The sequence below is a fragment of the Micromys minutus genome (genome assembly GCF_963924665.1).
Source record: "Micromys minutus genome assembly, chromosome: 18".
In the NCBI taxonomy this organism is placed as follows: Eukaryota; Metazoa; Chordata; class Mammalia; order Rodentia; family Muridae; genus Micromys; species Micromys minutus.
The window spans coordinates 42,087,651-42,114,138 of NC_137953.1; the positions used below are offsets into that span (position 1 = coordinate 42,087,651).

Sequence of the window (26,488 nt, forward strand, 5' to 3'; positions counted from 1 at the left end):
AGCTCTTTGCCTAATATCCACTTTTCAGCGAGTATATACCATGTGTGTCATTTTGTGACCGAGTTACTTCACTCGGGATATTTTCTAGATTCATCTAGTTGCCTGTGAATTTCATGAAGTTGTTGTTTTTAATAGCTGAGTAGTATTTCATTGTGTAAATGTACCACATTTTCTGTATCCATTCCTCTACTAAGAAACATCTGGGTTGTTTCCAGTTTCTGGCAATTATAAATAAGGTTTCTATGAACATGGTAGAGCATGTGCTCTTGTTATATGCTGGAGTGTCTTGGGTATAGCTGGGTCCTCAGGTAGTACAATGTCCAATTTTCTGAGGAAGTGCCAGACTGCTTTCCAGAGTTGTAACAACTCCACCAACAATGGAGAAGTTTTCTTTTTTTTCAATTTTATTGGATATTCTCTAAATTTACATTTCAAATGTTATATCCTCCCCCTTCCTCCCCCTCAACTTTCTTCCATGGAGGTTTTCTCTCCCCCAATCACCCTCTCTACCTCAGTGCCTTGGCTGATGATGGTGTTGTTCTTCCCACAAAGGTGAAAACCCTTCAGCTCTTTCCGTTCTTTTTCTGGCTCTTTAACTGGGGTCCCCATGTTCAGTCTGATGTTTAGCTACAAGCGTCCTCATCTGTCTGACTCTGGGTGAGCCTCTGAGGACACATCCATATCTGGTTTCTGTCAGTAAACACTTCTTGGCGTCAGCAATAGTGCTTGGGTTTGGTGGCTGTATGTGGAGTGGTTCTCCAGGTGAGGCAGTCTCTGTAGATCTTTCCCTCAATCCCTGCTTCTCTATTTGACCTTGTATTTCCTCCCCTGTTTTGTTATCTCTTCTAAGAAAGACTAAGGCATCCACATTCTGGTCTTCCTTCTTTTTGAGCTTCGTAAGTTCTGTGGATGGTTTCTTGGTTATTCCGCGCTTTTGTTGGGGGGGGGGAGGTTGGCTAGTATTCGCTTGTATGTGAGTACATACCATGAGTGTTCTTTTGTGACTGGGTTACATCATTTGGGATGATAGCTTCAAGTTCCATCTATTTGCCTGGGAATTTCTTGAACTTGTTTTTAATAGCTGAGTAGTACTTCATTGTGCATATGTGCCAAAATTTATGTATTCATTCATCTCTTGAGGGACATCTGGGTTCTTTCCAGCTTCTGGCTATTATAAATAAGGCTGCTATGAACATGGTTGAGCATGTGTCTTTGTTAGATGTTGGAGCTACTTTTGGGTATATTCTTAGGAGTGGTATAACTGGGTCCTCAGGTAGCACTATATTCAATTTTCTGAGAAACTGCCAGACTGATTTCCAGAGTGGTTGTACCAGTTTACAATCCCCCCAACAATGGAGGAGTGTTTCTCATTCTCCACATCCTCACCAGCATCTGCTGTCACCTGAGTTTTTGATCTTAGCCATTCTGACTGGTGTGTGGTAGAATCTCAGCGTTGTTTTGATTTGCATTTTCCTGATAACTAAGGATGTTGTAGTTGTAATCTTTAGTGCTTTTTTCTTTTCAACTCTACCTTCTAAGCCATAACTTTCACAATTTTGTTTATCTGATTGTTTTTCTCACAGTATTTGTTAAAGAGCTTCATGAGTTGTGCTAATGGATTGTGGTAGACATTAGTTGAATAAAGGCCAGATTACAGTGTGCATTCAGAGCAGCCAGGCTTCAGACTTTCTCAGAATTTGGAGTAAACTGCTTTTACCCAAGGGAGAAAGCTGGAGAGAGAGGGAGGTAGAAAAGGAAGGCACCTTTGCAATGTGATACTAATTGAAAATCTGCCTCGGAGAATATGCATGTCTCCACAAGCCACCTTTGCCCTTCTCCTGAGGGTAACCCTCCCCCTTATCAGGCAGAACTGTTACAGGCTAATGGACAAATTTCACACCTCTCAAAACCCAAATAATGACATCACATTTGGCTATTTGGCAACAAGGAATGTGTCACAAACAGAGAATGCATATAGTTTCAGTTGTCCAAACAACCGGAACAAAGGCCTACGCTCAGCCGTCAGTAGTATAAAGTTGCAACAGTGGGTTTTTTCCACAAAAGCTTCTTGCATGAAGTTCCTGTAAAGTGACCAGAAACTCTTTGGAAGGAAGAACTTGGGTCTGAGAGTGCTGAGCCTCCAATCCTTCCAGAGTCTCCCTCCCAGCCATAGACAGTTTTTCAGCATTGCTAATTCCTTCACTTGGTTCTCACCCCATGGTGCAAACCTGTGGCAGCTAACACACTTTCCCTTTGAGGAGTTTGATGCACAGTATAGGAAGAACCAGTCACCCCGTCCTGCCTGTAGGGTGAATGTGTGGCCCACAGTCAGGCGTGTTGTAGGTGCGTGGACGAGAGTACCAGCCGGAGCCTATGGGAGTCCTGGGCTTCAAAATATAGCACCTTCTGCTTTTACATACTTTCTAGTTCTACATCTAGTGGGCTTATATATTGTTACTGTTTATTTTCATACTGTTTAATAAAGAAGCTGCTGCCGCTGGTGCTGGTGTTGATAATGATGATAAAGATAGATTTCTTATTTTTTTTTTAATTTATTCTTTATTTATTTATTGTTATTTACTTATTTATTGTTGTTAACTTTTCTAGAGTTTTTCCCTTGGCTTGTCTTTTCAAAGTTTTTTTTTTTTTTTTTTTTTTTTTTTTTTTTTTTTTTTTAGGAGGCCATGGTATCTAGAAAAGCCAATTCCATTGCCAAATCCAGGGAGTAGAACCATAGGAAGTCCAAGTGTGTGGGTGGGAGAGGGTGGTTGCCTTATTATCCATTCAACCACTGAGTACATGCTTGTCTTCCTTCCTGTTCTCTCCTCTTCTTTCTTCTTTTCCTTTTATTTTCATCATCCCCCTGCCCCGTTTTTCTTGTTCAGAACAACACTAAGAATGTGCCCGAAGAGTACTGAAATCATAAAAGGGCGTTGAGTGAACAAAAATATCAAGGTACAAAAGTCTATAGAGAAGGAATTTGAATGCGGAGTGGGTAATTAGGAGAACATCTGATCTTCTGGCTCTTTGATCATCTGGTACCTCCTTTCCTTTCTCTGAGCCATGAGTCATGCCTCATTGAACTTTTCCTAGCACCCAAAGTGATAAAGTGAAGGGAGGAAGGAAAGAGTAGGGGGAATGAAGGAAAAGGAGGAGGAGGAATAAGTAGAGGGGGATGGGAGAGAGGATAAGAACAGTATGAAGTCTCTTAAACAGTATGGCATGAAGCTCTGTACAGCCAGCCAGTGCAAAGAATGCTCATCCTTGAGCTTCTAAAAGTGTGACAGCTAAAGACATCACTGATGGAACAAGATACCTGCGCTCTCGGCATGACATAAAGCCTCTCTCTGCCTTTTTCCTCCCAAGCATCTTTTTGATTAATGGTTAAGCAAAGGCCATCCAGCATCTTACAATTGGAGAACAGGTGTCTGTGTGTTCTGGCGTTAATTCTTGGAGGCGTGATTCTCTTTACTCGGTGTCATAGCTTTAGGTAGCAACCTGATATAATCCTAGAGTCAACGTGGGAACAGGGAATCTCAGTGGTGGGATGGCCTCCATCAGAATGACCTATGGGAACATCAGTGAGGATTTATTGTTACTAATTGATGTGGGAGAGCTCAGCCTACTCAGGGTATTTCTAAGGCAGGTGGCACTGGCTACATAAGAAAGTAACTGAGAAAGCCAGAGGGAGTATGCCTGTCAGCATTCTTCCTTTGTGTTCTCTGTTCAGTCCCTATCTCCAGATTTTTGCCTTGAGTTCCTGCCTTGGTTTCCATGGCAATGGGCTAACCTATAAGCTAAACAAGCCATTTTTCTCCCCCAAGTTTCTACTGGTCATGGTGTTTATCTCAGCAACATAAATCGAACTAATATAGGGGAGTAAATGACTAGTTACTTAACCAGCTTAGCCCAAAGTAGATGAACAATGATTTCCAAACAATTGCTTTTCAAGGAATAGATTCTAGATGTAATAGCTGAACTCATGTGGTCTTAAATGAGGAGGTGAACTGGTTTTTAAAATACTAGGTGTGTTAAGGTAAAATTTACGTGATCAGGACCACAGTCACATAGCCTGAGTGTTTACATGGGTACTGAGGATCTGAATCAAGTGGTTTATTAGATGGGTATAGTTTTCACGTTCTTTAACAAAATTAAATATAATAATTTGTATTCAGAGACTTTGGAGAATTTCTTGTATGTGTACAGTGTATCTTTCTCTCCCCTTCTGACTCTTTCCAGGTGTCCTATCCCTCCTCCATTCTTCCTTCAAACTTAATGTCCTTTAATTTTTTATTTTTTTGTAAGCCATGACCGTGGAGCCTGGTTCGCCTACTAGAGGCTGCACTCCTATAGAAAACTGACAACCGTAACTGTCTGACAACTGTTACCTCCTCACCTGGGCCGGAAGCTTGTGCTCCACCCTTCCACACAGGATCAATGAACTCCATAATTTCTGTTTGACTGCTTTATTAAAGATATGTTTGTTGAAATTAGTTATTTTTATATATCATTTAAACCTTTTCTTTAGTTTTTAAGACAGACGCCCCTCCCTGCTTTTTTCACAAGTTATTTAAAACTATATGAGATCAATATTTGGCTTTCTTGGAGGCAGTGTCTAGTGTTTACTTTTCTTTGTTTTTAGAACACAGCTTTTTACTTTACTGTGTTTCATTACCGTTGTTGAAAATAAGATTTGTTAAAGTAAAATAATAAATGCATAAATGCCTGTGTTAGTCACTTTTCTCATTGCTATGTTTTATTGACAGAGAGTGTTCTATCATTTTTTTTCTGTCAATTGAGACATTTTCTTCCACTGGGAGAAGGGAGGCTTATAAGAATCAGAAGTAAAGGAAACTAAGTAGGCTCAGAAAGTCAGCAAAGTTTACAAGACCCACAAGGCTTCTCTTAAAGTATGTGTAAGTAGTCTACAATTGCTAAAGTGACTCAGCCTATTTGAATTGCAGGACGATTCTCAGATGAAGCATTCAGATTCATGCTGTGACATTTTTTAATGATACAGATATTCTAGGCCTCTTAAGTAACACTTTATCTGTTGTATTCCTGCAAGTAACCCCATAAACTCCCTGGCTTACTAAGTTCCACTTGGGTGAAATATTTTTGTTGATCTGTCAGTAATGTTCTATCTGGGAAATTAAAATTTTGTTTATATTTCCTCAGAAAAAAATAAGAGAAGAAGCAACAAGGGAGGAGACATTTATTTTGGCTCACAATATAAGGGATTATAGTCTATTATAGGCACATTGGTGGAGAAAGTATAGTGACGGGTGGGTTCTGTGGTGGCAGAATGGTTTCCCAGCTCTTTGCTCATATCTCAGTAAACCAGGAAGCAGAGACAAGGCAGCTGCAACCCTGGATGATGTAAGTGGAGAGAGGGAGCTACCAGCAACCTGCAGTCATCACTTTCTGCTTCTTGATTGTGGGTGTTATGTGACCATGTTCTTTAAGCTCTTTCTACTTTGGTTCCTTTGCCATAATGGACTGTCACCCTGAACTGTGAGCTGGAATAAAACCTTCTTTGCTTAGCTCATGGTAACAAGAAAAGAAATGAAGACAGGGCTGTGGAGCTCCTACGATTTTCTAAAGCATGAGTTATTTTGTATCTTGTTATTTAAGTTCCAGATTTCTGAAACTGCTGACTTTGGACAGGTGCTGTCGCCAATTTTGACTTAAAAACTTTAGACCAGAAAGTTGTTTAATGGGTGCAGAATCAGGAAAATGAAAATATGTGTGCTAAAATCATCCACTTGAATCCTGGGGTACTCATCTCTTCTCTGACGAGATGGATACCTGCCTCTGGAGGAATGTTGTATGTAACACCAGTATGAACAAGGACACTACCCCTAGACACTTTCTTTAAGCTTTGAGATCAGCGAAGAAGGAGGAGCATTTGAGGCTGAAAACAAAGCCTGAGTATTGTCTTAGAACCTAGGGGAAGCTAGCAGGATAGAGGAACTGTGGAAGGGAGGCTGGGGATTGGCTGTTTGGGTCTGACTTGATTGCGGTAGACTCAAGATATACTTTCTGTATCAACTTGCTACTTGAATTGTGGCTCATGAAGTATATAGATCAGTACCATCAAGGGCATGCTAGAATACAGAATTTCAGGTTCCTCTGAGGCAGTACATGAGAGTACGTGATATCACAAGTGGACTTATATGCACTGTCAAGTTTGGTAAGTACATGCCTGTACCATATTGACATGTCTTTGTGGTTGTTCATGAAGCTTCTTTTATATAATGGTGATTTTCATCTATTTAAATTTCAGAAATTTATTACCTGATTTCCTAGAACTTCAGAGACTACTGATCTTTGTACAGCACTGTCCTCTTTGTAAATGAAGATGAAGGCTTAAACTTTATGAGCAGTAGAGAAGGAGAAAATGTGTTCATTGAAGTGATCTGAAAGGTCATTATTTGATGTGTGTTTTGAGGAAAGGATTGGATATGTGCATGTCAGCCAGATGAGATACACGGGCTCGCTTAACCACAATGGGAATGGCTGGTCAGGCACTAGCTCTTTATACTGCTACTGTTTTGGGGGAAAGGACTGACTACGTTTTGCCATATTTATCTTCATCAAATGGTATTGCTTATTGATTTGTTGTAATGGGATAGTAAAAAGCTGAGTTTAACTGAAGGTGTGAGTTAATAAAAGAATCAATGGGAATTGGTAACAAGTTGACTAGAATGTGACTCAGTGGAGGAGACCTCCACGGCTTGGTAGGAGTTTGTATTTTACACTTGTTCGGTCCTCTTCATTAAGGCACAATGGCTTGGGGCAGGTTTATTTAAAATTGTTATTAGAAAATGACTGGTTAAATAGTCATGCTGAAACTCTAGGAAAAAATGTCTTTGAAAACTTTCTTGTCTCTTCCATGTATGTGGTCACTTCAATGAGAATATGTGGTAGGAATTAAGCATCACGGAGACAAAAGGGGTGAGCAACAATATTGGGTATCAGCAACACACTTAGACTTTCCCTGTACTGCAAGCACATAAGGAGAGATGATGTAATGGTATTTGCACATGGTTACAATGTAGCAGTTATATTGGGAAGGAGAAAAGAATGGGACTAGGTGGACCAACAAGGAGTTGCTTCATATATGTATTTCTTCGCGTCTGGCAGTAGCAGTGTGTGCCGAGGTGTGTGTGTGGAGATCGGAGGACAACTTGCAGCAGTCGGGTCTCTCCTTCAACTGTTTGGAGGGAGGGAGCACTGTTGTGTCTGGAAATCTCTGGTACTATAAAGGAGAGGCATCTAACCAAGCACTTTGCCTTTTATATTAAAGAGAAAGAAGAGAGGAGGAAAGAGAACCTAATAATAGCACTATGCACTAATCTCTTCAGGCCCCAGTGAGGACTAAATGAGGTAATTCTTGTAAGTTGCCTAGCAAAATGCCTGGTACCTGGCAGGCACTCAATAAACGTTAGTGAATAGCTTGCGCTTCCTGGAAAGAAGGACCCCCCAGTTCTACCCAACAGCCTCTCCCTGCTTCACAACCAGCACCCAGCTCAGGGTCTGTTTGTAATAGATGCTCAGTAAATGCTCAGTGAATGGATGAATGGGCATATAGACCATTGCTGGGACCAGATATGTTGATTCTCAATAGAATTGTATTTTACTTTTGATTTCCATTAAAATATAATCTCCTAGTGGAGAATTCAAAAGAAGTAGCTATTGATCTCTCATCAGCTCTCTGATATTTTCTCTCCCCCTTCTCTTCCTTCTTCCACTTCTGTTCTGAGAGATTTTGGTCTCAGTAGAGGATTCCTGAATGCCACCTCTCCCAGTGTGTGTCTTGCAGCAGATGCTTTGTAAGTATCTGTGTTAATTGGATCAATCCATTGAACCAGTGGATCCGAGGCCTGTGCCTTAAGCCTCAGAGTAGTGCTACCTGTGATATACTCTCTTCTCTTCAGCATGTAATGCATCTCCTTTAAGTAGTTCCTCATCTTTGCCCGGTCACTAAGATGTATGATAGACGCTGTTTACTGAGCTGTGCCTGAATGTCTTAATTATGTGGCAGAATATAATCCAATACATTCGTGCATAACCGCTAACCTCTAGATATTTACAGATAGCATGACTGGAGAGAGGGGAAGAATTAAATGGTCTGTACTTTAGTTCCATTGATTTTTCTATCATTAGGATAAAATATTCTTTAAAGCAGGAGTCAGAAACAGACTTGTATCTATGAAAAGCCACAATAAACCCACTATTTTATATGCTAGCTTTAAAAAATAAATAAAAGGGAACTCATAACCCAACAATAAGAAGACAGATAATCTAAAAGGGTGAGCAATATGAATAAATGTGCCATTAATAGTCAGGAACCTTCTCCACACCTGGCACCATGTAATAGCAAGTTTCGATGTGGAATTAAAATTGCCAGGTGGCCTCTATTTTCACATAGCTAATTAAGAGTCCTTCATTCATTACTTGGGCATCCCAGCAATGGGAAAAAGAAGTGCCCGTGAACACCTGCCACTGTGGTTCCAGCTTAAGGCATCTTGAAGAGTCTTATCACCTTTAAGTTACTTGGTCTTGTTGGAGAAGGCTATGGAAACCTGAAGTCCAGCTGGCTTTTCTGATGTCTTTGGGTCTTCCAGTGTAAACTTGGCTTGTCCTTTCTGCTCTTAAATCTTTCCTTCAGTGCTTGGTAGTGATGAGTCTTTTGGAGATTTGCTACCAAGATTTTTGTCCAGGGCAAGGAGAATCTTTCTGGAACTGAATCACCGATTGTCCAGCAAGATTAATCAGACATTCTTGGAAAGAGTGCCGTTCAAGTTCATGTCATGATGGATTGCAAGAGATGACAGAAGACATACAAGGGAAAACATGGGCTAGTTAGGAGAAGCAATATCAGCAGAGGAAAGTGGCTTTCAGTGGTAGACACAGAAACAGAGGATGGGGGAGGAGGCTCATGAGTACTGAGGTGTGAGCCGCCGAGGTGAGGCGCTTGTCACAGGCTGTTGCTCACTTGGACTGGTTTTCTTGCTAATGAGTTGCTTAGGCATTGCTCATAGCTCTCCTTCTCCAGCCATTCTCCGGAAGGAAAAAAAACCTCACAATAACATGTTCTTTGGACTGTAGCATCATTGGCCTAAATGATGTCTTCCTGCGAGAGCAGATAAAACCAAGCCAAGGGTTGAGGACTTACATAATCCCTGGACAGAAAGGCAACGGATATGGAATCTGTCTTAGTTCACTGAGATACCTTCTCTAAGTTATCTAACTCAGTTTCACACACTGCTCTCCCATTTTGCCAAGTAACATGGCTACTGGGTGACTAAGGAGCTGGGTGTCACATGCCCTTCATCTCCTGAGACCTGCTTTCTCTGTTTCTCCATCCAAGTCTCATTCTGAAACTTGAAGAAACTTCAGAAGAATCATTGAAGTTTGCAGGTATGTCGCAACTCCGCCATACTTTAGAGTGACAATAGCTTACGTTGTTGAACAGAGTCATGTCGCTGGCCTAGGCATCTGGCATTGCTTGTTGATTGAAAGCAAAGCACCATCTAGTTAGTTTTGGGTTCGGTTGTACCTGACCTTCTATGATACAAGACTCTGTTCATTCTGTGTTCAATGTGAACTGTGAACCCTGTGAACTCTGTGTTCAATGCTCACATGCATGATTGTGCATTGTGTACCTATATGTGTGTGTAGATACAGATGCTTGTGACCCTTGTGCAGAGACCAGAGAAGGAAGTCAGCTATTTAGGCATATCATTTTCCACCTTATTCTTTTGGGACAGAATGTATCACTGAACCTGCTTTCCCACTAGATCATCTGTCCAGCCAGCTCCAGCAATGCCCACCACTGGACATGTGGCTGTGCCTGGCTTTGACCTAGCTGCCAAGGCTCTGAACTCAGCTCCTTGTGTTTGAGTCACATGTGTACTTACCCAACCTCCTCAGCTGAAGCTCTTTACATTTCCACAGGGCCATTCCCAGTTTCTCTGAGTAGACTGTTGCAGGCTTTTCCGAAGTCCATCTAAGAATGTGGTGATGCCTTTTCCCTGCTTTTTAAATCATTCATTGTCCTGTGCTTTGAACTCACCTGCTGGGATGATGATGGCCCAGTGTTTTCTGTGGCCAGTAGAAGCTGCGAGTCTACAAGATACACTTGAGTAAAGAGTCAACAAACTGGCTGGTGGGCTTGGTCTGGATGTCAGCCTTTGCAAATAGAAGTGTGTTGGAACATAGCCATGTTTATTCCTTTATGTATTGCTTGTGGCTGATTTTGCATGGTACTGTAGGATGTCACTGGGACAAAGGCTGGAAGTCCACAAAGTCTAGACTAGTCATTCTCTTGGTCCTATACTGTATACGTTTGTGATTCCTGCTGTGGTCCCCTAAAAGAACCTTAGAGAAAGCCAGGCATATGAATGTAGGAAGGGGATGGTGTCATCCAGGCAACTGTACTAGGAAATCTTTGGGTGGGGGGGAGCAAGGTTTCCTAGGTGGCTGTTGTATGTGAGGAAGCTAGAAGAAAGTTTTCTTGCTTGTATGTTGAAAAGACTCCCGAGGGTAAGGAGAGAGCCTCCTGGTAGGAGTGTAGCCTTTGTGTTCAAGTACAGAACCTTGCCTCTCTGTTCTGACTGTGTAGCTCATCCAGCCAAGTTTGGAGACTGTGACTCTTTGCAACCACGCAGCAGCCAAGCGTGCCAGCTGATGTTTTATATCCTTCCCCCACCCCAGCCCTTCATTTAAAAATAAACTTTGTAGATTTTTTTTCACAGCTCTTTAAATATTCTGTTTTGAAACATTTAATTACCCGAGTTATTTATATGGAAAGGTCTGATATTGTTTCTAATGGGAGTCTGTTATTTATGCCTTTTGCTAAATTTTATCTTATATTAGGGGAAGGGCTGAGGTTGGTTACTATGGCAACACCCTCAAAACTGCAACAATCCCATTATGGATGTTAAAACTCTAGTCATTCTGGTGGGAGGGCAGTAAGGGGAGTGGGTGGCAGTCTTTTTATTTTTACTTTAGTTTTTAAAGAAGGCCTCTCCCACTTCCAGCCTCTTGCAATTATTTATTTTAAACTTGGCAGCTTAGGGTACCGATTTGAGAAGCCAAATGGGAAAAAAGGTGTCATGTATTCTTTCATCAAACATCTATGTCTTTTATACCCTCTGAAGGGATACCCTGTTTTGTATACGTTCTTTCACTAGAAATATTGATTTATATTGAGGCCCACTTTGTATTAGAGATGAACAAGGGAAAATCTTTATACTCATTTTTCCGTCTAAATTGTAAGTGACTTGAAACCATTCATTTGGTTCACTTTAATTCACTTAAGGAAATTTGTTGAGCACATGCTGGGCGATAGCACATGTTCATGCTCACATACAAGAGAAAAAAAATGCACAAGACAAGGACTTTTATAGAAGAACAATTTCTTGGGGAACACAGATGAATTCTCACAGTGATAAAGAAATGGTTAAAATAAAACACTGAGAGTGCTGATAAAGAGATATTTAACCCTCCAGCCTGAGAAACATAGGAAAAGCACTATAAAGAGATGACATTTGGGCTGATTTGCAGACAGATGGATAGTTTTTGGTCTGGGGGTGTGATGTGGGCATGCGTGAATATCACATTCCAAGCAATCTGGACCAATCTGAGAACAAAGATAAGGAGGTGAAGGAGTCCTTGGCTACCTGCAGAAGGACTTAAGAGCTATGTGCACGAGCAATGCACTGCTCTGGGGATATAGGCTGGGCCCACCATATCTCAAAGACTGCATTTAGGACAGCGAGTCACTGAGTTTAGGAAGGAAAACAGCTTGAGCATTGCATTGAGAAAGAACTTTCTGCTAACAGTGGGTGATACAGATTCATCGTGAAATGACAGAAGGGGCCCCTTGGGTTGCATATGAAGATTTGGAGACTCCATTATAGCTCCTCCAAGAAGAGTTGTATAGTAAGAAGATGTATGGATGGGAATTGGTGACCTCAGAAGAGGGAGGGCCCAGAGCCTGAGTGAAGCTCCCCATTTACCAACACAGCCCTCTGTGACCAACCTGCCATCTCACTTAAAAAAATCAATATTTTATATGCATGACTGGTTCATGTGTGTGTCCTGGCTAATTTTTATTGTTAATTTGACACAATTTAGGAGAACCTTCATTTGAAAGATGGCCTAAGTCAGATTGGCCTATGGGCATGTCTGTGGGGCTTTGTCTTGGTAGTTAGTAGATATGGGTTAGCCCAGCCCTTTGTGGGTGGTCCTGGGCTGCATAAAACAGCTAGCTAGTAAGCCTGAGAGTGAGGCAGCAGGAGATATCCCTCTGAGGTTCCTGCCTTGAATTCCTGTACTTCCCTCAGTGATGGACTGTTACCCGGAGATGTAAGACAAAATAAACTCACAAAACACAAGTTCCTTTTGATTAGACGTTTTATCACACCGATGGGAAATAGTGGAATAGAAGTGAGAAGAAACAAGGATACTCTTGTGTGTGTGTGTGTGTGTGTGTTTGTGTGTGTATGTGTGTGTGTGTGTGTGTGTGTGTGTGTGTATGTGTGTACCCATGCATACACATGTGGAAGCCAGAAGAGTTACTTTTGTAATCGCTTTCTACCTTATGCCACTGACACAGAGCCTTTGAATGACCCTAAAGCTCCTTTTCGGGAGACTGTCTGGCTAGTGAGAGGTTTCGTTGGCTTCCCCCCACAATGCTAATGTTGTGGCCATGTGCGTACAGGTCTAGTTTATACATGTGTGCCAGGGGTCTGAACTCAGGTCTTCATGCTTGAATAGCAAGTGCTCTGAATCACGGAGCCATCTTTTCCATCTGCAAGCTTCATAATTTTAAAGTACTACATCCCGAGGTATGAATGCAATCAAAGACTGATCTAAGATTCAGAACTATGGCTAAACAGTGCTGGAGATAGCCACGTTTGGCATGTGGAATGTAGAGCCTAAGACGGCTTTGATCTCCCCCACTTGTCTTTAATCTGTACAGTGAGGCATGTCCTGCACTGGCAACTCCGGCCATTTGGGTCATCATAGAAGTCATTCATGTGGAAAACATCGCACTAATTCTGCAACTGAAATATAAACAATAAAAGCCCCGAGGCTGATTTAGATGTGAGGCTCCTTCCCTCCTTGCCGTTCAGCTCCTATAATCTCCATTGGAGGTAGTGAGTTCGCTTTCTTGGACTGCTTTACAGCATCCCTCCTTCCATATTGCTGAAGGGTTCATCCTTACGGTTTCCTGAGGCGAGGACAGTGTTTATCCCAGTGGTACTTTACTCAGTCCTGTGGTTCCTGGTAACACTTCCTAAGACAATCTGGTGATGGCTGCCACATCTCATGATGAGAGCCTTCATCTCCTTTGTGGGGGACACTAAGCAGGCTTGGCTTTTTCAAGCTCTTGTTCTCCTTCACAGTACAGCGAGCCCATTTCCCATGCTAGGTAGAGCAGGTGCAAACTGACCTGTCTCCCAAGCTGCAGGAATAGCCAAGGGTATAGGAGAAGGCCCTTCTCTGCCACTTTAAAGCCCTCTTGATCTGAAGTGAACCTGCAAGCGTCCTTAACCACTGTTCTCCATATCTAGAGGAGTGTTTGCCTCTTCACTCTAACCCCCTGGAACAACTCGTCCCCCACACACCAGATCCCATATCTGTGTATGCCTGTCACAAGATTAAGAAATTAAGAGTTTTATAAACAGTCCATTGGCTTCTTCTTTGTCAAATTTCAAAAGTGGTCTAGTTCTTTTCTGAAAATATGGCATGCCTTCCTTAAAGATTCAGAGGGAGTGCCCATGAGAATAACTTGCTATATGAATGTAATCCTCCTGCCTTTAAAATACTTCCATCTACTTGGGTAATTTGCTCCATGGGTTCAGAATCGGCGACATCCAGGGACGGGTTGCACTGAATGATAAGAGAGTCTGTAGCCAGCCTCCGTAGAGATCGAATGTGTACCTTACACAGAGGCACACTCCCTTCTTGGGCTACCGCTGCATGGCGTGAGATCCATGAAGTGTGTCTCTCTTAGCACTTTCCTTACTGGTCACAGGTTACTGAAGAGCAGCCAGACTCCTTCTATGGATATGACTTCAGTCACTTTTCTAGGTCAGGCCTTTGTCATCTTAAAGTATGCAGTTAACTTAAACAAAAAGGATGTATATCCTGGAACGTTTCAAATCCATAAGAAAGTAACAAAATGAGCTTTGGTGAAATCACCTAATTCTGAGTCTCAAGACTATTCCTCAGCTCTCTTCATAATGCACACTCTTTGGTATCAATGACATTATAAGCCTTAAATACAGCTTAAATGCACTGAGCCCATTTGTTCTGCTGGTGACAGAACCCTTAATTTGAAAAAAACAAGAATATCTCTGTTTTCACAGTTCTGAGTTTACAGTGGCAGAGAAATCCTTGACTAAGATGCCGGTATCTGTTGTGGCCTTCTTACTTTGTGGTAACAAGTCAGGTAAAGGGATAAAGCTCACCGTTTGCTCCAGTGGTAATCTGTCCCCTACGAAGGGAGCTCCTGTGCCCTTTACCTCTCGTGGGCTTTATCTTGGCATGCGTTAACAGTGGCAGTGAAATTCTGACCCAGGTGCATGTGTGTATGTGCATACAGAGGCCCAAGCTTCATGTTGGGCGTGGCTCTTCTGACTTATCCATTGAGGCAGGGTCTCTGACAAACCCAGAACTTGTTGATATGGCTGATCTCTGTAGCCAGCTTGCTCTGAGAAAAGCCTTTCTGAGGCTGGGATTACACAGCTACCACATCCATTGGCATTTATGCAGCCCTTGTGGATCCATGTTTAGGCACTCTAGTGTGTTAGGTGTGTTTAGGCACTCTAGTGTGTTAGGCGTGTTTAGGCAGAAAGTACTGTAACCACTGAACCATCTCCTTAGACACTCATCTGAGCTCATTGTGGCACGGTCACTGACGTCTGACGTCACTGAGGTCTGAGCTGTGCAGTTCTGATTTGTGAGTCACATGCCTAATTTGTACCCTGATGCCTCTTAGAAACAGAAAGCATTTCATTTCCCCAGACTTGTTCTTGCATCGAGAGGCAGCAGGCTTTTCACTGTAGTTGAGTACATGTGTGTGTGTGTGTATGTGTGAGTGAGTGTGTGTGCATGTGTGTATACACACACATTTATCAACTTACTTTTATAGCTGTACTACGATTAGGTGGGGATCTTATTTACTCTAAGATTGAACATATAGGTTACTGACTTCCAAGGATTTGAAAGAAAAGATTTATTGAAGATTTCAGAATTCATTCCCATTCTGGATTTGCTCTAACATTTGCCTTCTGACTTTCTGTCTTTCTGCTTCTTTTGAATTTATTTGACACGTCAATAAACTCAGAAAATTGAGGCTTCCTGAAGGCTCAGCTATGTATGGATTAAAAGTGCTCTGATCCCAGACCTATCTCCCCAATGGGGCCTTGCCAACTGCAGGTGAGCTGGCCCCTAGGGTGCGAGAGAGGAAGAGCCCCTTTCCTGCTGCCACACATTGGAGAGCAGCCGCACCTCATCTAGGTAGCACAGTAGAGCTGGCCTTGGTGGCAGGGGGTAGGGTGGGGATGGAGTATGGGCACCAACCAGAGAGATGCTTCCCTCTCCCAAGTCCCTCCCCAGAGCCCAGCAGAGCTGGCCCTGGTGGCCTGGGCAGGGAGTGCTGGAGAGTTGACCAACTCAGCTTCTACATAGGCCCAGATCCAGGGTTCAGAGTTGGTTCACCCCAACATCTACCCCATGTATGAACTGCGGGAGAATGTGAAGGGGCTGGATCTACAGATCCGAAGCTGCAGGATCCCCACATCACAGGGCAGCAACAGGATCTCTGAGAGGAGTCCCACAGCTTCTATGGCAAGATTTTTGTTTCGTTCTTGCCTTTGTTTTCTTTATTTCTTTTATATTTTCTTCTGGAGGGGAGGTTGCAAGGGCAGAGGGCAAATAGAAAGGCATGGAGAGATGAGTGGGATTGTGGTGCCTGATGTGAAATTCACACACACACACACACACACACACACACACACACACACACACACACACACCAATAAAAGGTTAAAAAAATTCTTGAGGAAAGAATTTGCAAACTTACTTTTTTTTTTTTTGTCCATGTAAGGCCCCGTGTGATGATGGTCTCTGCTCTGGTTTTGGCCTGGCCATAGGCATTTTCCCAATGCTTTTAAACAGTTTTTAAAAGACAAATATTTGTAGTCGTGGAGAGGGCCTGGCTAGGCATGGTGCCACTCATATATAAACCCAGTGCTAAGTAATGTGGTAGAGTCAGAAGGCTCACTGGAGTGCCTTTGCTTAAAATGCACATTCTGGATTCAATAAAGAGACCCGCCCCCCAAAAAAGGCGGCAAGTAAAAGATTAAAGTAACCAGCATCGGACCATGTACACCAGCCACACACACAGGGACAGTCCTTATTCTGGTTTTTATGACTGTAATCTCTAGAGCTGTGGCTCAGAGCAAGCTGCAGATCCTCAGAGAGCACCTTTAGGTACCTTTAGGTCCTTATTTCCTTTATCTCTGGCTAATGCACTTTTCCATTGCTCTCATAGTGTCCTTTCAAATGCAGACCACTTCCTGCTTTCTTCTCTAGATCTTTCCAGACTTCCTATCTGCACACCTTGCTCTGCAGATTTCCCTTCCTTGTCTGTGTTTTGGGGCCTGACAGAAGTTCCTCCATCTTTACCTTCCCTGTAGCCTAGTCAGGCCCACAGCATTTCAGAAGTCAGCTCAAGGGATCAGTTTCTTAGAAGGGAACTCCGCTGGTGGGGTTCCTCACTACCTTATTCCCCCCACCTGTAGCATATCATTGCTCCTTGACACGTGCGGGTAGTTGCTTAACCACCTCTTCTTATGAGCAAGGCCTCTCTGACTGTCTCTCTTAGTCACTTGTGCATTGCTGTGATATCATTACCAAGGTAACTTAGAAAGCATTTAAATTGGAGCTCATGGTTCCAGAGGGTTAGAGTCCATGACCACCATGGTGGGGACCATGGCAGGAGAAAGGCAGGTATGGTGATGGATGAGAGCTTAGCTCTTATCCACAAGCTTGAAACAGTGAGACAGGCAGGCAGGCAGGCAGGCAGGCAGACAGGCAGGCAGGCAGGCAGGCAGGCAGGCAGACAGACAGACAGACAGACAGACACACACACACACACAGAGAGAGAGAGAGAAAGAGAGAGAGAGACAGAGACAGAGACAGAGAGAGAGACAGAGAGACAGAGAGAGACAGAGACAGAGAGAGAGACAGAGAGACAGAGAGAGACAGAGAGAAAATGTATGTTAGCTGGGATGGCATAGGTTTTCATACTTCCTTCAAAGATATATGTCCTAGTCCATCAGACTGTATGGTCAAGTTATGGTTGTTGTGTAAGTCTTTAGGTATCCAATTATCTCCTGAGTGGTTTTCGTCTTCCCTTTTACTCATGACATATATTAAATGCCAAAATGAAGTCCCCATAGAAGTTCCTCAGCTACACAGTGTCAGGCCTCCCAGATACCCACAGAAACACAGCAGGTCTGGATTCAAAAATCTTAATTTTTTAAAGCTTCTTGGTGGAGCTCAGGCTGGGTGCTAGACACCTTGGACTCGCAGCAATCCTCTGGCCTCAGCTTCCCAAGTGGCACAAGCCACACAGTTGGCTAAGACCTTTCACAGTAACTGATGATTATCTCATTATTTTCTCCTTCCTTTTCGTCTTTCCTGAAGCCATTGCTTCCCAACCTTCCTAATGCTGCAGCCTTTAATACAGTTCCTCATGTTGTGTTGACCCCAGTAATAAAATGACTTTCATTGATATTTTATAACATAATTTTGCTACATTTACGAGTTAGAATGAATATGTTCTGAGGGTCTTAGGTGACCCCTGTAAAACGGCTGTTGATTCTCCAGAGGGGTTGCAACCCACAGGTTTGAGAACCACTGCTATGGAGTATTTTTTTTTCTCTTTTTAAACTTTTTATTGGTTCTTTGTGAAATTCACATCATGTACCTCAATCCCACTTATTCCCCTTCCCCTGTACCCACCCTCCAAAAAAATCTTCATGTGGAAGCTGTAGTGTGTAGCGGTATAGCCCACAGCACACCCTTTTGTCCACACTTCTCTGCTAGCAAATGTTCATTGCAATGAATCCAGTTGGGGGCTCTGGCTTCTGCTGCACTATCAGTACTGGATCCTCACTCAGACTCTCCTTGGATATTCCGTTGTTGCCCGCGTCATGAAGATCCTGTGGTTTAGGACCTGCAGGATCAGCCCCTTCCCGGGCTCTAGCAGTTGATAGAAGGGGTAGATATTAGCATGGGTCAACTCAAAGCCTTGGATCTGGGTCTGAGAGGTATCTGAGGTGCTCAGCCCCCCAGCTCTCCTGCACCCACATCACGGGGATGAGCTCATCCAGTGCTGCAGCCAGCATGGGACAGACCCCCCAGTTGTTCTTCCACCCTTGGGGCTTGCTTACCCTGCAACCCCCCCCCCCCACTCATCCAGAGCCAGCCCTACTTTGCCACCTAAACAAGGTGTAGGGCCAAGTGTTGTAGTCTGTGAGGGACAGGCCAGTTCTCCCTCTCTCGTGACCCTGGGGCCAGAGATTGATGGGGAACGGCCCATCTTGTTACTCACAGGTTAAACAGACCTCCCCCCCACCATGTTCTTTGAACCCCTCTCACATAAAACCTACTTTTCTGAGCGTCTCATGTACCTCAAAGGCTTCTCATACCATTTTGAAAAACACTGTGGTCAACCTCTGCTTGTGGTTCCCTTGACATCATCCTGGTTGACTCCATGTTGGTGTATAATGCACATGTAAATACATAAGCATTCTTTCCAACTTTTGTTATGTAATAATAGCACTCTGTAGTAACAATAAGCATATTATTCTCATGAAATAAAGAATATAAAATTAAAAACAAAAGCTTTATCTTTAACTACATCTGTTCTAAATATACCTCCCTAGCACCACCTCTGTGTGGAGCACATTTCCATATTCCATTCATTTCCCCTAAGTTTTTATGAATGAGCACACACAGTACAGTGACTGTGAAACCATTGAACCCTGGAATGGTGAGCTATGTAAACAGACAACTGAGCACCTAAAATATGTTTTTTTCTCATCTAAGTAAGCTGACGTTGGTGTAACTGCCTCTTAGGGGGAACTAAGCTAAAGGTAACTGGCTTGCCACATCAGTACGATAGATTCTGAATTCTTAGTTGGTTTGGTCCTTTGTTTGATGATGTGGCTGTCTCTAGCTAATTGATAGTTCCATATCAACCATGATTTAAAACAGGGAAAAACATCAATCTGCACAAGTGATTCATGCATTGCATTAATAAGCACCGGGCTCCACATTGGGCTGGTTTTTGATTCTTCTCTCATTCAAGGATAGCTTTTCGGGGCTGGAAAGGTGGTTAGAGTCCAGTGATTCACTATAGTCTGGCTCTTCTAGAGAACCTAGGTCCACTTGTCAGCATCCACACTGTGTGGCTCACACTGCCTGTACTCCAGGGGGATCTGACATTCTCTCCCGTCTTCAGAGACAAGCTGTAGAGACACAGGCACACAAAACAAATAAAATGCATTTTTGTTAGCTACATGTTCATTTATTTAATTTTGTGTTCATATGTGTGTGCGCTGGAACCATGTATGGGCGGTGTGTGTGTGTGTGTGTGTGTGTGTGTGTGTGTGTGTGTGTGTGTGTAGGACCCACAGAAATCAGAGGAGGAGTTTGTTCCCCTGGAACCAGAGTTATGGTTGGTTGTGAGCTGCCTTGTGAGTGCTGGAAAGCAAACCCAGGTCCTGGAAGAGCATCCAGTGCTCCTAACTGCTGAACTCCTCTCCAGCCCCATTTGATGCTCTTTTTTCCAAATGAGAACTTAATAGATCCTCGTCATTATTCTTTATTACAGAATATTCTCTCATGTATAATGCGGTTTTCATAATGCTCTTTACTATGTACCTTCTTCCGAGGCTTTGGTGTTATAAGTGTGGGTGCCCACGTTTGCTCCTCACATCTCTCTGAGGCTGCGAGAATGCTGCTGTAGGATCGGTTTATAGGGAGGAACTGCCAGTTCACAGTAGGCTGATCGGTATTTCATCCTCCTGTTACCTGCACTGTGTGTGCACTTGTCTTCATTATCTTCTAGGAATGGAAACTCCAAAGCAAACATGTATACATACGCTCATGTGAATTTCTATACTTCATTTGGAGTTTTGGTATGATGGTGGTTTATATCCTTACCTTTCTGGTTAAAGACAGGTAAGAAAGGAGTGTCACCGAGGGGTCTGGGTCACAGAGAGGCCAGTGCGCGCTTGTCCACACTGAGGAATGTCTGTCCGGCTTTGAAAGACCTTTCTCAGTATTTCTTTTGTACTGTCGTCATGGGCTTTCAGTGCATTTCCCTGAGGTTTCATGACCAAGACTGCCCAACTTAATCCTTGACCTGCTCCTTCATCTTGATATGAGATGGGATAATGTTCTTTGGACACCCATTAGTATTAAAAGTTGCAGGGGGAGAGGTTGGGGAGAGGAAGGAGAAACAACGTGAGTGAGTCAGAGAACTTCTGAGCCAGCCGTGTGCTAAGCGGAAGCCACCCGGGAGACCTGCCTGGAAAACTCGCTGACTGGAAAACTTGAGACTTGCTCAAAGATGCTGATGGCCTCGCATGTTTCTGAGTACAGCCGTCAGTAATAATGGTGCCATGACATCACAGAAACCATGACTCTTGCTTGCCCCACTTCCCATTCAGTTCTAACAGCCCACTCCATTCTATATAGGACTGTCACAGGAGCCCGAGAAGAGGGACATTTAAAGGAGGGAGTAAGGCAAGCTGGAGTTGCAGACCCACCTGGCAGCTATGTCTGCACACCCACAAGGTGGTCTCAGAAGAGGTGTTACTTGGTAAAGGGACCTGGAACACTTGGCTCACTGGAAACTAAGACATGTGGGACCGCTGGAAAGAAAAACACCCCTGGACCAGGCAGAGGTGGAGTTCAGTTCTCTCTCTCTTTCTCTTTCTCTCTCTCTCTCTCTCTCTCTCTCTCTCTCTCTCTCTCTCTCTCCCTTCCTCCCTCCCTCCCTCCCTCCCTCCTTTCCTCCCTCCCCCCTTCCCTCCCTCCCTCCCTCCCTCTCTCTCTCTCTCCCTCCCTCCCTCTTTCCCTCTCTCCCTCCCTCTCTCCCTCCCTCCCTTCCTCCCCCCTTCCCTCCCTCCCTCCCTCCCTCTCTCTCTCTCCCTCCCTCCCTCTTTCCCTCTCTCCCTCCCTCCCTCCCTCGCTCCCTCTCCCCTTCCCTCCCTCCCTCCCTCCCTCCCTCCCTCCCTCTCTCTCTCTCCCTCCCTCCCTCCCTCTTTCCCTCTCTCCCTCCCTCCCTCCCTCCCTCTCTCTCTCTGTCTCTCTCTCTCTCTCTCTCTCTCCCTCCCTCTCTCCCTCTCCCCCTCCCTCCCTCTCTTTCCTTCTCTCCCTCCCTCTCTCCCTCCCTTCCTCCCTCCCTCTCTCCCTCCCTCCCTCCCTCCCTCCCTCCCTCTCTCTCTCTCTGTCTGGGGTGGACTAATAGCAAATGTGTGTACTGCCCATACATGAACGTGAGCAGGAAGCAGGAAAGGATGCACATAGGGAGCAGAGATTCTAGTTGTATTTACAACAGAGGGGACGTCCGAGTTCGAGATGCAGTCTGTGGGAACTGTACGGAAGCCTCTGGTTCCACTGTATCCATAATGTCCAGAGGTGATCTCCCTTAAGCTGGTCGGGCTTTAGTGAACAAGAGAGTCAGGAAGACTGCAGCTATGCAGCCAGTGTGATTTCCCCTTTTCGGCGTGAGAATATTTATAATGTAATTCCATGTTGATCAGATTATACCCATAACTTCTTGAGTCAGTATTGGTACCCTTTCTGAGTTCAGTTGCAGCCCGGCCATTCCTAGGGAATACTGTAGCGTCTTCACTGTTTTTGGGAAAGTGTAGTGTTTGTGTTATTTTACGTTTATTTGCTTTGTTTAGTGTGTGCAAGGTGTGTGTGTGTGTGTGTGTGTCTGTGTGTGTGTGTGTGTCTGTGTGTGTCTCTGTGTGTGTGTCTGTGTGTGTGTGTCTCTCTCTATGTGTGTGTGTGTGTGTGTGTGTCTGTGTGTGTGTGTGTGTGTCTGTGTGTGTGTGTGTGTGTCTGTGTGTGTGTGTGTGTGTGTCTGTGTGTGTCTGTGTGTGTGTGTGTATGTGTGTGTCTCTCTGTGTGTGTCTGTGTGTCTGTGTGTGTGTATACACAGTGTGTAGGCACAGACCTGCCTTGGGACACATGTGAAGGTCAGAGGATGACCTTTGTGGGGGTGGAATCAGTTCTTTCCCTTTTACCATGTAGATCCTGGGACTCAGACTCATGTTTCCAGACTTGGTGGCAGGTGTCTTTGCCTGTGAGCCATCTTCTTCTGTCCTGTATTTTTTAAAAATGGAAGTAACTTTTTCTCTCCCTACTTGAAAATATATCTGCTTAGTGTGCTGGGTGGGCCATCACCCCTTAGAGGTGCTCTATGGTTGGGGACCTCTGTCATTAACCCTTCATGGACTGGCAGCAGGCAGTCGTTCAGAGCAGATTTCCCTCTCCCACAGGCTGGGTACTCATGGGTATCTCCTTACTAAAACACTCTGAAAGTCCCCTGCCCCCCGTTTTTTTCAATTGGAGAATACTGAAAAAACTTTATTTGAATTTTAAGGACCTTCTGACTAAATTTAGTAATATTATGAAATAGCAGTTAGTGTTAGTATCACAACCGAGGGTGGAGATTAAGCAACAGGACAAAGTTCAGACAAGTCTCACTCATACTGACTTATTGATAAGGCTTAGTATTATATATCTATGCTGATGGGTTGAGATGTACAAACCTCCACTCTTCGTAGGCATCTGCCCTGTGGAGACAGAAAGAGCATTCATTGGCTAAGTCAGGTCCTCCAGTGGCTACCTTACTGTTTGGGTCTTTAGGAGGGCAAGCTGTCTCTGTGACCCTCAGTCTCTTTGTCTAGAAAGGGAAAATGATACTTAAAGTAGTCTTGCACCGAGGGTAAATTAAGATTAATTTACTTATACTGAATGTTGGGAAAGCATTAGTCCCCACATTTGTCTTTCTAAGGCTTGGGTTTATTTACTTTTCTTTCTATCCTTGGGTTTCTCTGCTGTTTTAAGCAGCATGTCATTTCTTGACGTGAATAAATATGGATTTGCCAACAGAATTTCTCTGAACCGGTATCCCAGGCTAACCTGGAACTCACTCTGTAACCCAGGCTGGCCTAGAGGTAGAGGTGATTCTCCTGACTCAGCCTCCTGGATTGTGGGTGACAGGCCAGAGCTATCACATCCAGACCCTGTCTTTTCCTAACAGCTGCCTGTTGATGTAGTTTCCTGCTCAGTACCTTTCAGTATCTCCTGGGAACTGTCAAGAGTCTGTGGGGACCTCACCACAGGGTGTCCTTTAAGCTCTACATCTCAGGGGTTCAGATTTTTTCTAGCAGTCAGGACATTCCTTCAGAGACTCGCTCTCCAAAGGAAGGAATTAGTTTTCTTCCCAACGAGTGTAGTAACATAATCACAGTGATTTCTTGACTTTATGCACCCTGGCTGTGTGAGGATTCCCCAGTTGTCCTGTCTTTGCAAGGATTTCCTCACCTCTGTTTGCTGCAGGTCATTTTATGCATTTACTTTGGTTGATATAAGATGCCTTATTATAAGTAATCACAAGTGTTTTACAGAATACTTTTACTGGTTCAAATGAGAAGAGTCTACTGTGGAATGTATAGCTGCTCGGGTGCCATTTATAGGATTAAAAATGGATCCCATCTTGCTCAGCAGAGAGGGAGGGAAGAGGGACAGATCTGTTCGGGGGACCCACCCTCTGCTCCAGCATAGTCTCAGTCTCTCCCACTGAGACCCTAACTCACCCCTTCTCTCTCCACCCCCTTGTCTCTTTCTGATATGTCTGTCCCCAGAAATTCTAGGGTCACACTGCCATACTGCTTCTCCGTTCCAAGGCAGGAGGAAAGCTTGTCTCTGTCGCTGGAGTCTGAAACAGAAGCCTGTTTGTTGCACGTATGAATACAACAACTTGGAACAACCACCGGCAGTGTTTCCAAATATTTTGGCCCTGTTTAAGTAAGGAGACATGAATAATTTGGAACTGGCATCCTCTTTCATTTTTCTTTTTTCTTTTTACATTAGCAATAAATGTGATGAAACCTTCCAAGCAAGTTTTCATAGTTAAGAGTGGTTGCCTCCGGTGGAGAGAAGAGGGTACAGGTCTGAGGGCTTCTGAGCCTCTTTCTGCCTTAGAAACAAACCATTCTGTGTGCTTGCTTTTCAGTGAGCAGATTTGTGTAGTGCATGTGTGTGTGTGTGTGTACTACCCATATATGTATGTGTATTATAAGAAGGCCTAGTACCCGAGGAGGTCAGAAGAAGGCATTGAAACCCCTAGAACTGGAGTTAGGAATGGTGATGTGTAACCATATAGGCTGTGGGAGCTGAGCCTGGGTCCTCTGAAAGAGTAGCATGTGCTCCTCCTAACCACAGCCACCTCTAACAGCTCGTTATGTTTTACTTTCCGTGTGTGTGTGTGTCTGTGTGTGTGTGTGTGTGTGTGTGTACAGGTGCCTATGGAGTCCAGAAGAGGGCATCAGATCCTGTGGAACTAGAGTTAGATATGGCTGTGAACTACCATGTGGGTGCTTGGAGCAAAATCTGGGCCCCTGGGAAAGCTGCAAATGCTCCTCGCTGAGCTATCTCTCCAGTATCCTGGGTCTGTGATTTTCACATCGTCTGCCTGATGTAACATGACTCTAAGTAGTAGATGAATGCTTCCATGTCAATCTTAATGAAGCATTTAATTTCTGTACACAACAGAGTGTAATTACAGAATATATTGCCGAATAAACACAAACTCTGGGACCAAAAAGCCAAATTCTATCCAAATGGAAGTGCATCCCCACAAGGCTTCAGTCGCTACTTTATTCACTTAAGGTTTGCCACGCACACCTTGATTTTGCTTTTCTTTTACCTCAGATTATTTGATGTTGAAATTTCAAATAAATTTAAAATTTAATAACATTTAAAACTATATGTATGTATGTATGTATGTATGTATGTATGTATGTATGTATGTATTGCTATAGGTGCATTTTTAACTCAGCACCTTATGTGTGCTAGGCGAGTGCTCTTACCACACAGCTATGTCCTTAACCCAATTTATTATTTTTTATTGCAAAAGTAACATTTGCTAGTAATCAGTGCTTGGTGGCAGGCTTGGTTTTCTTTTTTTCTCCAGTTCATTAAAAATAGTTCTTTCTGGATCATCTTACGCCTATGTACGTAGTTTAAAGAGTCTTCATATTAGCTCCAAATTTTCAGGCACACTTGGGGACAGAATGTTGCTGCAGATCTTTGCTCTCAGCTGCCTTGCCAGCTCTCCCTCCAGGCTTCCAGCATCTCTGGCTCTTCTTACATTGCTCCACTTCTCCCTTGCAAGCAATGGAAGCAGAAGGAGTGATTACCACCAGGCATCGGGGCTCCAAAATCGAAATTCTAAATCCCTGAGCACAAATGCTATCTCTTTTCAGAATTTTCTGACCCATTTTCTTTCTTCCCCCTAACCCCTCCCCCCCCTTTTGAAAAGAAGAAAAGATTGTCTTTCTTTCCAATCTGTCTTCTTCAAAACTCTCTCACAGTGACTGGCATTTTCCTCTTGTGCTGCCTCTCACAAAGAGCATGACAGCATGCCACAGGCTGAATGCCGAGCGCCGGCATTTCATCTCAGGAAAATGCTTTTCTTGCAAGAGCTAGTTTTCCTGATGGAACCAGCATATGGGCCATTTAATAGAAAACTCAAAAGACTTCAGAACACAATCTAGCAGCATTTAGTCCGGCTTCGGCAATTTCTTTTGTCCCCAGCAGGGAAGAGGTGGTTCAAGGAAGGGAGATGGAAGATGAGAGGGGAGAGGCTCTGAGGTCATGAGGAGTTTGTGAGGGGGTGAAAATTTAGGGCACTTTGCGCCAGAAGACACAGCTCGGTTTTGCTCCGATCTGGGATGCTCACCCCAGCCACCTGGTTCCTTTCCCTTGGAAATATGCCCTTTGCTTACTTTTTGTTTGGAAGCAGCTGGGAAGGATATTTTTTGCTCTTGAGTCAGAGCTTAGCTTTTGCAGAAGCTGTTTGGTGAAAGTCATCTACGGCCTCCCTCTGGTGTGTCACTCAGTGTGATAAGGTTACTTAAATATGTGTGTCTTAAAATGTCTATAAAATAAACAATTCCTGTGTCCCCACCAGCTCCCCTCATCCCTCAAACTCTTCCTGTGGCATTTGCTTTTAAGTCCTGTTTGTCCTATAATTACGTCATATATGATCTGTCTTCCTTCCATGCCTGGGAAGATCTGAAAGCCGCAACCTTGTGTCCACCTGACACAGTTCTCTGTCTTCCCCATATTGTTATGTCAGACTTGT

The 26,488-nt window shown here is 43.8% G+C and overlaps 1 protein-coding gene across 4 annotated transcripts in view; it reads left to right on the forward strand.

Moving 5' to 3' along the window:
- DGKI (diacylglycerol kinase iota) overlaps positions 1-26,488 on the forward strand; it is a gene marked incomplete at both ends in the record, with an annotated part of 420,018 nt that overhangs the window by 41,254 nt on the left and 352,276 nt on the right. The window contains one exon of one of the 4 annotated variants that reach the window (XM_080932357.1): positions 20,962-21,005. The exons of the other annotated variants lie outside the window; for them this stretch is intronic. Within the exon in view, the coding sequence (XP_080788483.1) occupies positions 20,962-21,005 (44 nt within the window). Of the gene's footprint in view, positions 1-20,961; positions 21,006-26,488 lie in introns of those variants that run through there. 4 annotated transcript variants of the gene reach the window in all.